The sequence below is a fragment of the Podarcis filfolensis genome, assembly GCF_964270895.1.
Source record: "Podarcis filfolensis genome assembly, chromosome: 2".
NCBI lineage: Eukaryota > Metazoa > Chordata > Lepidosauria > Squamata > Lacertidae > Podarcis > Podarcis filfolensis.
Window position 1 is genome coordinate 31,811,678 of NC_139605.1, and position 16,838 is coordinate 31,828,515.

Sequence of the window (16,838 nt, forward strand, 5' to 3'; positions counted from 1 at the left end):
TTCCTCACACCTCCCCTTCTTGTATTCCCATTTAATTAATCAAATCAGCAAATCCTTACCCTCTTTCATTTATCTTATCTCTATAACTTAACATTTTATAACTCAGTATTTTCATACATTATCAATTCATTTTTGCATATTCTTATTAACTTTGTTGCCAATACCACTTATTTCCAATCCAACACCATTTTAGTTATTTTTTTAACCTGATTAACCCTTCTTCCATATTCTTAAAGCATTACAGCTGGAAACCACTCAATTTCTATCCAACATCATTCTAACATTCATTAATTTTGCAATATTTCTGTAAATAGTCTTTAAATTTCTTCCAATCTTCTTCCACCGCCTCTTCTCCCTGGTCCCGGATTCTGCCAGTCATTTCTGCCAGTCCCATATAGTCCATCATCTTCATCTGCCATTCTTCCAAAGTGGGTAAATCTTGTGTCTTCCAATACTTTGCAATAAGTATTCTTGCTGCATGGAAGTTTCTCATGGAATTGTGGCCTCCAATGATTCAGCTGATTATTATTTTTGCGTTTTCCATTTCAGAGTTCCTAACTGAAGTTAAAATACCATTTGTTCTCAGAACCTCTTTTCCCTTCTCAATTTTTTTCCTAGTTTAATAAATGATTCATTTTGATACTAGTTCTTATTTTCAGGCAATGTATTTGGTTTTTCTCCTTATATCTCCGGAGGCCTTTTTCATGCTGGTTTGTAGCATAGGAAGTTATCCTAGCTATGTTCTTGGAACTGATATTACAAATGCTGTTTGCAAAAAGCTCTGGGGTATAGATTTCTAGGGCAGGGAAGGGTGGAGCTTCACTAGTCCAGGACCAATTGGATCCAGAGCCAGCCCCACTGCCATCACATGATAGCAGCTGGACCTGATCTACCTGTTTTCCAATTTCCACCCATCCACTGTGCACAGGAAGGCTGCAGATGCAGATGTGGCCCTGCGATTCCATAAAGCCCCACTAGGCTGAGGTGCTGGTGGTGTAAGAGTGTAGCTTATGAAATTCCAATGAACTGATGGGCATTTAGCTTTTCCTCTTGAAAGCAATCAGAGGTTTTATAAGCCATGTGAAAAGCAATGTAACTATAAATGTATGTATGTTGGGACAAACAATCATGACATCTTTTCCTCCAAGGAAAGAACTCATCGTCCCACAGCACACAAAAAAAGGAGGACAAATACAATATTAGGGCCTTAAGGTGGATTTAAATAAAACAAGTCTACATATTTGTTTGGCATGTATACCACAAACTATCTTACTATTTTACAGGCTATAAAGTAGTGACAGGAAGATCTACATAGTTTCTCTGATGATTGGATGGGAAGAATTTCTGACCTTGGAACGTGGAGATGATGTTGCTATGGAAACTCGTATTTCTGCTACTACTTCTGAGCTGCTTTGCAGGTGAAGTATTCAATTATTACTCTGTAGAAGTCGATTGATAAATATATCACTGTGTTTTATTTCTTAACAGAAATGCATGCATCTTAAGAGGACTAATGTGCACAAACCACTGGTCTAAGCACCTTGTCATTAAGATGTCAGCTACAGTTACTTATTCCAAAGGCCATTTAACTCTGGCACAGCTACAGCTTTTTGTGAGCTTCTGTTGACTTTTACTGATGCTGTTGTGGGCTGAGCTGGGAATGTGAAAAGCCACCAATTGCTAAGGACTGAGTTGAGTGAGGATGATCTTTGTGTGTGCCATCAACAGCTGCAGGTGTTCTGATCTTTAAGTCTTAGAAAGGATATTTTAAAAGGAATTCAGTAGACAGTGGGAAATTGAACATTTTCAGTCCAAACTATACTGAGCAAGAGAAAACAGTGTGCATCTAATGCGTTTGGGAGGTGATGATTCCCCGTTTGAAATTAGGACAAAATTCCTCTCTGGTTTGTCTTCTTAGGAGCTCATCTTGTTCTGCAATTCTTGACATGATTAGTTTTACAGAGCCTTAATAAATACTCCCTTGGAGATCTGACAATGTGCTTTATTTGCCCCTCCCTATTACCTCTTCTTGGCATGTCATTAACATATTAGAGAACTGGTCTTAGTAGACCAAAAGCATGAGTCAACACTGTGATGCACCAGCAAAAAAGGCTATTGCTATTCTAGGCTGAATCCACATAAGTATAGTGTCCTAATCAAGGGAAAGCATAGTGCCACTCTATTCTGCCTTGGTCAGACGTCACCTGGTGTACTGTGTCCAAGTGGAACAAGCTCTGTTTTTTCCTACCCCAGAGGGTAGGAGCTGAACCAGTATCTTCAAGTTTCGTGATAGGAGAGTCTGACTAAACATCAGCAATAACTTTCTGATGGTAAGAGCTGTTCAAAAGTGGAATGGACTCCTTTGGAAGTTTCCTTCCTTGGAGATTTTGAAGCAGAAGTTGAATGGCCATTTGTCACGGCTGCTTTAGCTGAGATTTCTGCATTGCGGGGGGGCTGGACTAGATGGCCCTCAGGGTCCCTTTGAACTCTACAATTCAATGAAAGAATTATGAAAGCAAATTCAGAAAAGCATGAAATACTCTTTAAAATAACAGAGTACACTGTGCAGTAAAATTACAAGTAGTATTTTTGCCTGGCATCTAAAAGATGACATAACAGGCGTCAAGGGTGTTCCTTTCAGAAAATTTAAACAAGCACCTTTGAAAGAGTTCAGTAACTGGCACTCCAGCACTGAAAAACCACCTGCCAATTTCATCTTCCCTCTAATGGAAGGTTTATCTAAGGAGAAAAGCCCTAAATGGAAGATCTTAACATCTTAAGGGTGGTGCAGAGAATGAACTTATTTCCGAAGTTGGATATGTTCAACAAACAGTTCCACTTGTCAGTTTTGTGGGAAACACTGTTTTGTGGCTTGTATGCAAAGTACTGGTAATGAGATCATTCCATCATCACAAGCATTTCTCCTTCCTGGCGGAACTATTATCACTTGCCCTCTCCATGGAATATTCTCCTGAGCCCCTGGAGCAGATTTGAGGAGGATGCAGGGTTGCCTGGGGAAACGAGAGAAGGCAAATCATGTTGTACTACCAGGATTCATTGCACTTGCTTCTGCCAGGACTAGGATTTAGTTGTATGCAGCTCATTCATCCAAAAGTCAAAGTTAATAGATCTAGAAAAGTTATCACCCCAGGTAGATAAAGTTCAAAGTTTAGGGCACTGTATGTCAAAGTGCAAGTAGATAAATAGGTACCGCTCCGGCGGGAAGGTAAACGGCGTTTCCGTGTGCTGCTCTGGTTCGCCAGAAGCGGCTTAGTCATGCTGGCCACATGACCCGGAAGCTGTACGCCGGCTCCCTCGGCCAATAAAGTGAGATGAGCGCCGCAACCCCAGAGTCAGCCATGACTGCACCTAATGGTCAGGGGTACCTTTAACTTTTAACTATGAATGCAGATGCTGGGACACATTGCCTTTGTCATAGAATCATCAAATTTTAGAGTTAGGAGTTGATGGGCATCCCCTAATTTTCCCCATGCAAGTCTTTTACAAAAACCTTGAACAACAATGGGCCCAGGACATAACTCTGGGGCTCCCCACATGTCCCTTTTCCCCAGGATGATGAAGAACCATTAGTGAGTTGCTCTTTGGGTTCGGTCAGTCAACCGGCTACAAACCCACCTAGCAGTAACCTTGTCCAGCCCGCATTTTACCAGCTTCTCCACAAGAATATCATGGGGGACTTTCTCAAAAGCATAACTGGCTAGTAAACTTCCCATATGCACATGGCAGGTCCCTGTTAAGAAAGAAAGAATGAGAGCAAATCAGAAGTCTTCTTGTGCCAAGGATTACTGGCATCCTTCAAGCAACACAATATTTGAGCTTGAGTGACCATTAGTCTGACTTGGTACAGCAATTTTTATATTATTTGATCCTGTCTTGGTATAAGGAAATTGATCAGATAACCGTCTGGTTCCTGGGCTTTAGCTCTTTAATCCTGTGATGTTTCTTAGCTAGTAATGAAGGATAGTGTCTATGTTCCATGGAAAGTATCAGTGAGAAATGTATAACTGGAAGTTAAGTTCATTGGTAATGCTGCTGTTTTATTTATGTTTTGCCGTTATGGTTCTGGAAATGGTTTTTACACGGATTTAATTGTGATGAGGTAGTAGCCTTAACCCTGCCCAAGAACAGTAGGCTAACTTAAGGGTGTGTAAGGCAGGGCATGAGAATCACACAGCTCTATCATCCAGCATCTTCAAATATCTTAAGGGCTGCCACACGGAGGAGGGAGCATGCTTGTTTTCGCCTGCTCTGGAGGGTAGGACTCAGACCAATGGCTTCAAGTTGCAAGAAGGTAGATTCCAACTGAACATTCAGAAAACTTTCTGACAGCTGTTCAGCAGTGGAACAGACTCCCACGAGAGGTGGTGGTCTCTCTTTCCTTGGAGGTTTCTAAGCAGAGGTTGGATGGTCATCTGTCATGGATGCTTTAGCTGAGATTCCTGCTGTCAGGTGTGCATGCAGGAGCCAGGCCCTGTGACCAATAGGACTTTGCAGGACTGGGGCCTTCCTAAGTTTGTTCTGAAGAGGCAAGGCGTGGCCTCACAGGTGAGGCCGATTGGTAACTCACGGCACCTGGTGGCAAGAGCTGGGAAAGGATATAAGGTCAGCATTTCCCTTTGGCTCTTTGCCACAGCAATACGCTTCCTGCCTTGCTGTGTTTGGCTTCTTGCTTCCTGATCCTTGAACCTCGGCTTCTTGACTCCCTGCTTCTTGATCCTTGGACCCTTGACTTCTTGACTCCTTGCTTCTTGATCCTCGGACCCCTGACTTCGTGACTCCTTGCTTCCTGACCCTCAGACCCTTGGCTTCTTGACTCCCGGCTCTCTGACCCTCGGGCTCTTGACTTCCTGGCTTCTGGACCTCCGTTCCTGCTCCCACCTCACCATCTTGCCCCCGGTCCTGACGTCCCCTGCCGGGACTTTGATCGCCCATGAACCAGACCGTGACACCTGCTTTGCAGGTCTCTTCCATCTCTAAGATTCTACTATTCTATATCACTGCTCCCCACAAACATTGCCCTGTGAGGCAGCTGACTGAATCTGCTTCACAGCAGGGCTCACCCTGTCTATAATTTCAGGTTCCTTTGTGACAAGGAAAAGGCATTAAATATCTGTGCTGTACATTTTCAAATCCTCTTCCAAGAATATAATATGAGTCTGGTGTATCAGGCCAATGGCCCATCTATCCTAGCATCCTGTTCTCACAATGGCCAATCAGATGACTTTAGGGAGCCTGCACGCTGCACAATAGCACCTTCCTCACCTGTGATTCTCAGAGACTGCTGTTAACAAGATGTCAGATATTGCTGGATCATAACTCCTGCCATCCCTGATAATTGGCCATGTTGAGTGGGGCTGCTGGATTTGAGAAACATGAGTTCCTGACACCACAGGGGGGAGTGGGGCAGATTAATACAGAAAAATTCAATCTCGTATTTTATGTAACAAAAATGAGTCAAATAATAAAATGTTTGGCTTGAAGTATGGCATAACTAATCAATATTATAATAGCAATCAAAAGAACCATTAAAGCTAGAAGATAATGAGAATATAATGACTTCAGTAAAAAAAATAGGTTTTGTATCATTCTACCCCACCTACGGGGCAGTTTGATACATTGGACGGGGCACTTTGATACAAAGCGTAAATTGTATGAGAATGGTAATTATTTACAAAAAAAATAATGAAAAAACATTTTTTATTGTGAGAGATCATAACCAGCCTTACAATTTGTTACTTAAAAACTAAATTACATATCAAAACTAACAGCGTTTCACACATATCATAGACCTTATGGCAGGTTTTCTTAACAAAACATCAAAACTTGTATTAATCTTTCCTCAAACATTTAAAAAAAAACTTTGGAAGAACTTAAAAAATATAAGAACTCACATTAGGTAGTCAAAAAATAGTAATTTAAACAAAATGCTTATAAAAAAAATAAGACAAATACTTAACGGTTTGCTTCTTTTGCACAATATATCCACTTAAGTCAATAGAAAAAGTATAAAGAGATGATGGTCGAGATGTGCCCTTTTGGAAATTTGGTTTTGGCAACAGCAAAATAACATCCTTGAAATCAACGCTTGCCTTATCTTCTACAATGGGGAAGACAAGATCCTGTTTTTTTCCTGAGATATGACACTTGATAATCGGTCATATTATATTTAGAAATGACTTTGGCCATGTAGTAAACAACAGGTTTTTTTTCTTTTCAAATTTAATGAGTTTAATGAGATTTCATGCAAACTTGTATATTGGGGCACTATTGTACACTAGCGGGGCACTTTTATATGTATCAATGTGCCCCATGTCTTAGTGTATCAAAGTTCCCCAACGGACGTTTTCAAAAAAACTAACAATTATTAATAAAACCACTGAACTTATTTAAAAATAATGTGTAATCCTGATTACTGAGTGGAATAACTTACCTTTGGTATTTTTAAATCTTAACTAAACGACGTAAAACAGTGTTGGAACACTTTTACATTTCACATAATTTTTTAGTTGGCCATGCTAAAAACACACCTACTCTCGTCAAACGCCAACGGCTAACTGGCGGGTGGCAAGGTCACAACTATTGTACTCACACATGTATAGACACGTTTTAGTGATGTTGCGACACGAATAACATTTCTCGATATTGAAATATTGCTGGTGTATCAAGGTGCCCTGTGCATCAGTGTGCCCCGCTTCCCCTTACATGATGGTAAGGACATGATCCCAAAAGGAGGCTTATAAATATTCAAATATAAATAGAATATGTACTGCTTTCTGTGTGGACAGTTCAGAAGAAATGGTCTTTTCTCCAATTAATGCTGCTTTGACTTTTATAGGGTCATTATCCAGTTCCCAAGTGTAGACATTTGCCTGACATCGGCCTCTAACTAATGTACTGAACTTGTTATACTTCAAAAACAAAAAAACCCTGGTCTCATCTTAGTCATATTCTCATGATGTGGTTATGCTAATTATAGCAACTACAAGTGAGCCTTAAATTAATCATATGATTCATGACTCAGCAGCTGTCTTTTCTTTGAATAATGAATCAGAAAATAATGCAAAATACAGGGTGGACAAAACTTAAAACAAAGCTAAGCTATATTGTTCATAGCAGAGTTTACGCAAAACTGAAAATCTCTTCTAACTAAGCACCAACAAATCAAGTAACTAACCTAAGTAAGCAAACAATATAATTCTAATTACAGCATCAATTTGGTTTAAATTTGGCAGTGAGAGATTTTACTTTCTTGGGCTCCATGATCACTGCAGATGGTGACAACAGTCACGAAATAAAAAGACGCCTGCTTCTTGGGAGAAAAGCAATGACAAACCTAGACAGCATCTTAAAAAGCAGAGACATCACCTTGCCAACAAAGGTCCATATAGTTAAAGCTATGGTTTTCTCAGTAGTGATGTATAGAAGTGAGAGCTGGGCCATAAAGAAGGCTAATCGCTGAAGAATTGATGCTTTTGAATTATGGTGCTGGAGGAGACTCTTGAGAGTCCCACAGACTGCAAGAAGATAAAACCTATCCATTCTTAAGGAAATCAGCCCTGGAAGGACAGATCGTGAAGCTGAGGCTCCAATACTTTGGCCACCTCATGAGAAGACCCCTGGAAAAGACCCTGATGTTGGGAAAGATTGGGGGTACAAGGAGAAGGGGATGACAGAGGACAAGATGGTTGGACAATGTTCTCGAAGCTATGAACATGAGTTTGACCAAACTGCGGGAGGCAGTGGAAGACAGGAGTGCCTGGCATACTCTGGTCCATGGGGTCACAAAGAGTCGGACATGACTAAACGACTAATCAACATCCTAAAACACCCATTCCACTGGATCCCTCAGAGGAGACACGGCGACTGTCCTTGCTTGGCCTCCTCCATCAGCAACCATTCTACATGGCAGTGGCGGACCTTGGCACCTTAAATTTCAGCAGCCCCTTGTCCGACACCAGAATCTGCCATCCCCCACCTCTCATCTTGCATTGAACATCATAGTTGCATTGCCTGCTGTGGTGTCCCTGAGGCTTGGCAGGCTTTGTTGTGCTCCCCTAGGAACCGCCTTTATATATGGCTACCTCAGTGGGAGAGATGCTCTTGCAAAAGTACCTTCTTCAGCCTGACTAGGACCAACTGCCCTTTAGATTTCTTAGGACTAGTCCAACTATTAGGCAGAATGAGCAGCAGAGTCCGGCACCCAAATGTCTTGCCCACACTTTCTTCCCCAGAATTGCCATAATCAACAGCCATTCTACCCTGCTGCAACAAAGGGGTAGCTGCAGTTATTTTTTTGTGAAAGAGGAATCATTTAATCTCCTTTAGAATGTTGTGGACAATTGGACTCACAGTTGTGGGTTCCTTCCTGGAAATGAAAGTTGCCAAACTGCAGACAAATGGGACCATAGCAGTGCTGGATTTACATATAAGCTAAACAAGTTATACCTTAGGGCCTCACTCTCTTGGGGGCCCCAAAAACATTAAAGGAAAAAACTGGATGTACATTTCCAAAATATAAGATAAAAAACAAATAAAATAAAATCTACACACAGCAGCAACAGTGTTTTGTGTTGTGTATTAGGTCCCTAAATTACCATGTAGCATATATTCAACACACACAAAAAAGTGACAATTTGTTGTTGTCAAAGAACAGCTGGACATATAAAGGGCCCCATTACCTTCAGTAGCTTAGGGCCTCATCAAACCTAAATCCAGCCCTGGACCATAGGCTTTTGTTCTAGGCACCTGTACAGTTGATTTTGGAATAGGAATAGCCAAAGGGCACACTAATTCCCTCTTACTGGAAGCTTGACTGGTCTATCACAAAGAAGCTTTCCCTCTCCGTCCTGGTGTCCTCCTTAAGTTTTGATTTTGCAAAGTTACTCCTTCCTGCAAAGCACTGTGATTGAAAAACACTGATAAAACCATTGCCTCACTGCAAAGCCCCACCACCCCACATTTGTGATAGTCATTATTGCAATCTTATTTTTTATTTCAGCCAGATCCTTTTTCACAGCATTTTAAAAAAAATGTCTGGGTTGCTAATGTACCATGAAGCAGCTTAGGGATATCTACTTCAACTTGTTCCATCACATAAGAACCCTGGAAGCCCCAAATAAATTTGATGCAACTTACTCTCATGTAAGTATTATAGGGTTGAACCATTAAGGATATTAGATGCTGAGATTGCTGTCATAATACAGAAGTTCGCCACTCCAGTCTGATCTAAAATCTGTATTGTGTGGCCATAAAATATGCCATTAGAAAAGAAAAAGAAAAGGCTTTTGATTCCTTGAAAAGAACTGCATTACCACAGAACTGGCACAATGAAGCAAAAATAAGGTGAAATAAATCTTTCAAGGATATTTTAATTCAATTAATATGACTAGATCTCCCCCACCCCCGAGAAATGTACATCTCATACCATTAAAACTGATGTTCTCTATTCTTCTCATTTTCTCAAAGAGCACTTATTTTTTATGTCTCAACAAGTCTTTTTTGCTTATGCCAAAAGGAATAAATAATGCATCCATGGATAATGACATTGTAAGGAAACAGAATGGACCCCATTTTTCTTCTGCCTTCCCCCTCTAATAACCTAGTGCTACTTAAATGAGATAATCTGATGTAAACATATAACCAGAGGCAAGGCGTATGATGAAGATAAACTCTGAGATCATTATTTGAAAATCTGAATATTTGTTATTTGGATTCATCCTTCCCATTTGCACTATTGGTAAAATGGAAGTGTTATATATTAATACTGCATAAGAAAGAAAGAAACGTTTCGAAAATAAGGAGAGGACAACAGAATCATATGGTGCCAATTGTAACAGGAAGACAGGCACTGAATGTGAGAAGCACATCCCTTTTCCCTTTTCATCTTCCTGAACAGCTCCAGAAATTGAACGAAACAAGCTCTGCATGGCAGGTTTGGCTAAACCTTGTTTTGGCCTGAGGACTAAATTCACAGTGGTAGGTGTGGCTAACTACATAAACTTGCATTCTCTGTCTCACACACAGGACACCCAAAGCCACCCCTCCTTAGCTTATCCATGTAGATGAGCTGAGGGGAAGGGAGTATTGCCAGTGCTTGGAAAGTTCATTCTAAAAAATTAGTTCCAATTCCAGTTCACCCACTCCAAAAAGGAATTAATTGCAGTTCCAACACAACCCTTTCCTCATAGTTCATTTAAAAGAAAACTATCTCATTTCAACATGAAATCCCTTTTATTCACAGAGTTTACAGGTAGGTCATAGAACAGCTGTTTTGTTGAGGCTCATTTCTCTCATATTTTGGGGTTGAATTGAGTCACCTGTCAGAACAATTGTATGTATATTTTTAAAAGTTAAGTGAGCCATCCCTGAAATGTCTTGACCCCGTCCTTGAACTCTATTCTAACATCTTCTGTGTACGCAAAGATTTCCTCCATTGGTGCCTGGTGTATTTCCATTTATCCGATTTTGAGATCCTTTCAAAACCTATACACCATTATTATTTCATGACCTCTCCAATGAATTTCTTTATGTAAGAGGAAGTACATTTTTGTCTTCCAACTACTGGGTTTTTATAGGTTTCTCCTATTTTTAAATATCAAATAATTTCACCTCTGCTTATGAAAGGCTTATTAACTTGAGGAGATACTCTTCTGGCAGTTCAGAAATAATTTAATGTTTTCATTTAGGTACATAACAGATTCAAAGAAAAAAATCTATTTTGCTTTTATTATCTCTTTTTATGAAGCTGAGACGCACAGGTGATCAAGTATTTGAAATACCTGGTGCAACTTTTATTGCTTTTAAGAGGAAAAAAATAAATTTAAATAATTAAATCTGTAATAATCTTAACATCTTTAGGTAATGTGCAGTTAACTGAGGAAAAACTAGCACCAGCCAAAGTGCTCATAGGGAACTCTAAGGTGCCTGAAATAGTGGCCATGAATGTAGCTCACCACCCAATGACTGAAGTTTTCCCATATCTTGATGTCATGACATGAAGCAGTTCCTTCGCTCCCTTTCCCCATCATTGGCTGTCATCACTGGTTGAGAGGATACTATGATACAAGTATATCATACCAGATAGTACAAGTTGGACTGGGCAGTTCAGCTGCTTTCCTGTTTTAAAACTGGGTAAGCTCCAGAGATTCCCACCAATGGTCCTACCAAGTATAGCTTCTATAGAGAAGGGAAAGATTTGGCAAAAAAGATTCTATCCTGTTTCAATCTCACTGGTATTCAATCACAGATCCTTCCTGTTCTATTTTGTGCAGAATTTTCTGAAAGATCTCACGAAAGCTCCATATTTAAATTGTATACATTTTGTACTCACTTTTTAAGTAGAATAATGTAAAACACACACTTTTCAATGCTTTTGATGCATTTATCTGTGAAATGTGCATTTTGTATCTGTCCTTGTGTCTATGCACTTCCCACTTGCCACACCAAACCTTGATGGCAAAAACTGGAGGGGCTTGTCACCTGACTGGGAGTTGTCTTCTGCTGTGGAAGCAAGTTCAGAAGTATCAACTCAGGTGGGTCTACTGTGAAACGTAGGCCAAACAAATCCCTTCCCCATCCCTACTGTAGAGAGGAATTTCCTCACGGTGCCCAATATTGTGATCACATTTGCTTAATGATGCCCCCAGAACTCAATGCCATACCTAATGCAATTAAAGCCTCTAATTTGGGTGCTGTTGATTATCCCTTGTGGGCAATGGAGCCATTCAGAAGCATATCCTGCCTTAACTAAAGCAAACTGCTTTCCATTTCCTGGGAAAACCAAGCTACTCACTTTCATCCAAGTGCTAAACTCACTTATTAAACATAATCTGATTGGCTAAGATGCCCATGTGTCTATTCCAGAACCCTGTGGTGGGAAATACAATGGCTGTGACCAAAGAAGTGACCTCTGAAGAGGATCTTATGGTTCAGGCATTTATCTATTTGAGAATACCACCACCACCCCTCCCTACATGCAACCAGCTAAAATCTCTTCCTTTTCCTAATTAGAAGAATATTGCTACTATTTAGCTTGTAACCTTTTGAATATCCTCTTCATTCACTGCCATCACCATATGGGCTATTCACTGTGCTTTATCAACTTCATTTGATTTCACCTGAACAAGGCTATTGTGAGTGTTGCTATGGCGTGCACTGCCTAATCCTTGAAAAGTTGAAAGATAATTCATCAACAAACTCACCCTCTAGTCAGGTCAAAGAGCTCCCTCTGTGTTGTACCTTTTAGTGAAGACAGCATGCTTGTTGTGATGGGAGAGGTGATGAAACGTCCTTTTGTTTGTGGGGGGAAAGAGACGCAGTCAGTTTGAATAAAGGCCCTGTAGATACTGACAGCTGTTTGCAGCAGGAATTCTCAGCTTCTGCCAGACTGAGCTGCTTCAGTTCAAGGGAGAGAATACATTCTTTGAGAATCCATGAATATAACGCCAACAAAGAAACCCAGTCTATTAGCAATTCCCACTTACAAGTGCTTAGGGCCTCATCTATGTATGGAAAAGAAAACACAGGAAAGGGGTTTAGAAACAAACAAACCCAGAATTTTTTTTAAAAAAAATCCTAAACCACCGAAGGAACCCCATATACCGAGAAAGCAAAAGCCCCTAAAATATAGGGATTGATCTTCCTGAGGTACAAACACGGCAATGATAAGAAGCACCCTTCAGATTTCAAACTGCAGTTAAGGGGGAAGAATTGCTTTTGAATTCTCTTCCCCTCTAAATGTTACACATTTGTGAAAGGAAATAGTGAGAAGACTGGTGTTGTGTAGTACCTCAGAAATGTGAGTCATGAGCTGGGAAATCCTCAATCCAGATGTCACCTCAGATTTGCAAGGGTAAGTGGCAAATCTCACTAGATGGCTTTGAGTCACAAGGTGGGGCCTTGAGCAACCTCTTCATTCTTTCTTTCTTCTACCTTGAAAGAAAACATATAATGGAAGGATAAAGAAAGTATTCCTTCATGCAGAATTAGCTTGTGGAGTTTGCAGTGATCGCCACTAGCCTAAAGGGATGAGACAAATCCAGAAGAACATGCCTATCCATGGCTGTTGGCCACAATAGCGATATAGGACTGCCAAGTTTAGAGGCAGTATGCCGCTGAATGCCAGCAGTTGGAGAACAGTAGCAGGCAAAGGCCTGCTACCTTCAAGCTTTACTTGTGTGATTCCCAGAGGCATCTGGTGGGCATTGAAGAGAACAAGACTAGTTGGCAAGACCTTTTGGTCTGATGTACTAGGGCTCTTCTTCTACTCTTAATAATGCTGTTCTGCCTTACATGGTACTTGTGTTAGGATTATGCAGATAATGTTTGGGAAGGATGCTCAGCTGTTTATAAATGCTAATTGCTTACCTCATTTATTTTGCTCTAGTAAGGCATCACAGTCATAGTACACACTTTGCCTTCATAATGGAGGTTAGTTATACCCTCAGGCTTCAGCTAGTACTGGGATTGTTCTTTGGAAGTTCCGGGATAAATATGTGTTTGAAAATTCATCTACAGACACTTATACATTGTGACACCAACATGGTTCAAAGAACTGCTGGACAACTAAACCACAAAAAAAGAACAGCTTTTTATTTATTTTTTGAAAACTCTCAAATGACACCATGTGGGATGCTGATGTGGATCTGACATTTGGAATTCTGTATGACCTATTCATGGTTCTGAAATGGTGCATTAGGAATATTTGGTTTGTTCTATTCCCTGTGTGTGCTTATCCATATTTTGTACAGAGTTACATAGATAAAGATAAACCAAGGGGATTTTTTTGTTTAGTATGCCACGTATTTATTTCACAAACAAATCAGAAAGAAAGGCATTATCTCCCGTCTTCGGCAGCCTTGCAAAAGTGGAAAGCATAAGAAAAAGAAAAACAATAATAACAAAATAAGGTTCTTAAAATAGGAGCTTTCTCTAAGCTGTTCCTATACCTTAATTGTTGATATTTGTTGTGAGCATGGCCTCCTAACCCCTTGTAAAAGATGACGAAGAAGAGGGAGAAGTAACAAGAGGAGAGGTATGGTTTAGGTGCAAACTTTGTAAATAAGATTATTCAGTTTTTGTACAGAGTTACATGGTCTAAACCACAGGGCCTAGGGCTTGCCGATCGGAAGGTCAGCAGTTTAAATCCCCGCAACGGGGTGAGCTCCTGTTGATCGGTCCCAGCTCTTGCCCACCTAACAGTTCGAAAGCACGTCAAGTGCAAGTAGATCAATAGGTACCGCTCTGGTGGGAAGGTAAACGGCATTTCCGTGCCCTGCTCTGGTTCACCAGAAGCGGCTTAGTCATGCTGGCCACATGACCCAGAAGCTGTATGCCGGCTCCCTTGGCCAATAGAGCGAGATGAGCGCCACAACCCCAGAGTCGTCCTCAACTGAACCTAATGGTCAGGGGTACCTTTACCTTTACATGTGTCCCCCTTATGCTGCAGGTTTCCATTTCCTTTCTTCCTCCTCCAACACTGATATGCATGTCTTATGGCTGAGCCATTTGCAGGTGGAGAATCTGGGGGCCTATGTCTATGTGTATCTGGGACAGGACTCAAAATGGCTCAAATGGATTTGAGCAAAGAGGGGAAATTTACTGCGGTAGCTTAAAAAACCCACAGGGGTGGACAAACAGAGACCCGCCGAATGTTGTTGGACTACAACTCCCATCAGTCCCACTCAGCAATGCCAACAAGTGGGTATGATGGGACTTGTAGTCCTGCAACATCCAAAGGTCCATAGGCTCTCTACCCCTGCTTTCCAAAACAATGCATCTCATAGTTGTGGTACCTTTCTTTTTTTCACTCCTGTGTCAGCTGGAACAGAGCTTCAGCAACCATTTTTCTTTACAGAATGTCACTACAATGACACAGCTGTCATGATTCTGGCAGCAGCTTTTCTTTCTTTCAATTTTGACCAAGATTATGTGGGTTGAGCTCCTTTACAGCCAAAGAGAAGCCAGTAAATTTGACCCACGTGATCTCTGCTGCTTCTCTGGCAGAGCCAATCCAGAAAACAGAGGTCTTTCCTGTTTTCAAGGAAACCCTCCACTTCCTGCTACATTGGTGAGTTCTTCCTTTATGTGGGTAGAAGGGGTTGAAGTTTCAGATACCCGAGGTAAGTGGGTTGGAAATTTGTTTAAGGATTTGTAGTCCATATAGTGTTTTAATGATTGCTCCAAGGATGCTGCTCTTGGCCCTCTTGAACTTCAAAAGCAGTTTATAGTGATACATTAAAAAAAAAAGGATTACAGGATTTACAGTTAAAGTACATAGGAACCACAGGCAGTCTAGAGCTAATTCAAAATACCCAGTTGATAAGATGTAGTGTTCCTTATGAATAATTCCTGTAGGGTGGCTAAAATCCCCAACAGACTCAATCATTTCCCACAAAAATGGGCAACACATACTTCCACAGCTAACAGATACTTCATCTTCACACCCTCTGGTAATTCCATATACTAATTTGTATCACAGATTTGATGAAATTCTTGGAAATTCTGTCATAATTTTGTATTTCACCACAGAACCTTACAGATCCTACCATTTTGTCAGAGATTTATTCCTAATGTTTCCAGCATGATCATTCACCCCAACAGAATTCTGTTGCTGTTTGAAGCGGATTGCCCACAGAGAGCCTTTCTTTTTCACTGTCTTGGAAAATGTTTCTTTGTTTTTCTTTACACTAATGGCACTGACTAATAAAAAAAGGGGGGGTTGGATTTCTGAGCATATCTCAGCCTCAACATTTCTAAAACTCTAAATGATCAGTGTAACCTTGCCTTGCTGCATTATTAGCACCTTTCCCTTTCATTAGCATCATGCTGCAGACACACAGACCCCACCGGGAATGCCATGAGATATTGTGCCGCTTATAAAGGCAAGCAGCCCTGCCCAGTTTCTATGAGCACAACTGGGACAAAAATCATAGACTACCTTGAGCAAGCTGCTACACTATTCCAGCAATGATAGAGGCAGGGACGTAGCTAGCTGCTGTGGCACCCGGAGCAGCGGAGGCAGGGCGAACCGCCCTTGAGGGCACCACGGTGATCAGCGCACGGGGCAACACGGCGATCCACCCAGGGAGGCGGTGTGGCAAGCTGCCCATGGAGTCCACCTGGCGGACGCAAACCCCACACTGCTGTTTCAGCACGGGGCCCTGAGCCACTGCTTCACTCCCAGGAGAGACACGTGGCTCAGGCACACTGCAGGCCAGGCCCGTGGTAAGTGCCGCCCCCTGCAGTCAGTGGCAGAGCTTCATGCTCCGGCACTGGGGGGCAGAGAGCAGGAGGGGACGGGGCTGGTGTGCATTCTGGGGGTGGGACGCACCACCCGCAGGGGTGTGGCACGCGTCCTGGGTGTGGGGCATGCTGCCTGCAGGGGTGAGGCACCCAGCATGGGCGGGGGGCAGCCGCAATGGCACCCTACCGGGATTGCGCTGCTGGGGGCGGTGCGCTGCCCCCACACTCCTCTTCCTCCGCCAGTGCCCGCAGTGTGCCATTTTGTCACCCGCTCAGGGATGACACCCAGGGCGGACCACACACCCCTTCCTACGCCTCTGGATAGAGGAGATGTTGCCACTTGGGTGCCATTTCAGAGATCATGATTTCACCACTGAAAGAGTTTGAGGGGTTAGAAAAGGAGTTTCTTACCATCTTAACTTTCATTGTTTTGGAGTGGTTTTGGCAACATGACAGTAGAACTGGAGTTCTAATGTCCAGGTTTAACTGTTTGCTGTAATCAAACAGAGTTTGCCAAATCCTCCCCCAAAACTCATGCATCATGAAGTGAAAATGGTGTGGGGGAAACCTCCCTA

At 41.8% G+C, this 16,838-nt stretch overlaps 1 protein-coding gene across 7 annotated transcripts in view; it reads left to right on the forward strand.

Moving 5' to 3' along the window:
- The window catches only part of LOC310756457 (contactin-6-like), a 187,518-nt gene that overhangs the window by 34,829 nt on the left and 135,851 nt on the right, over positions 1–16,838 (forward strand). For all 7 annotated transcript variants that reach the window (XR_014544887.1, XM_083600580.1, XM_083600579.1 and 4 more), the window contains exon 2: positions 1,284–1,418. Coding sequence is in view for 6 of the 7 variants with exons in the window: in XM_083600580.1 (XP_083456706.1) it covers positions 1,364–1,418 (55 nt within the window). In the remaining variant the exon portion in view is untranslated. The remainder of the gene's footprint in view (positions 1–1,283; positions 1,419–16,838) is intronic.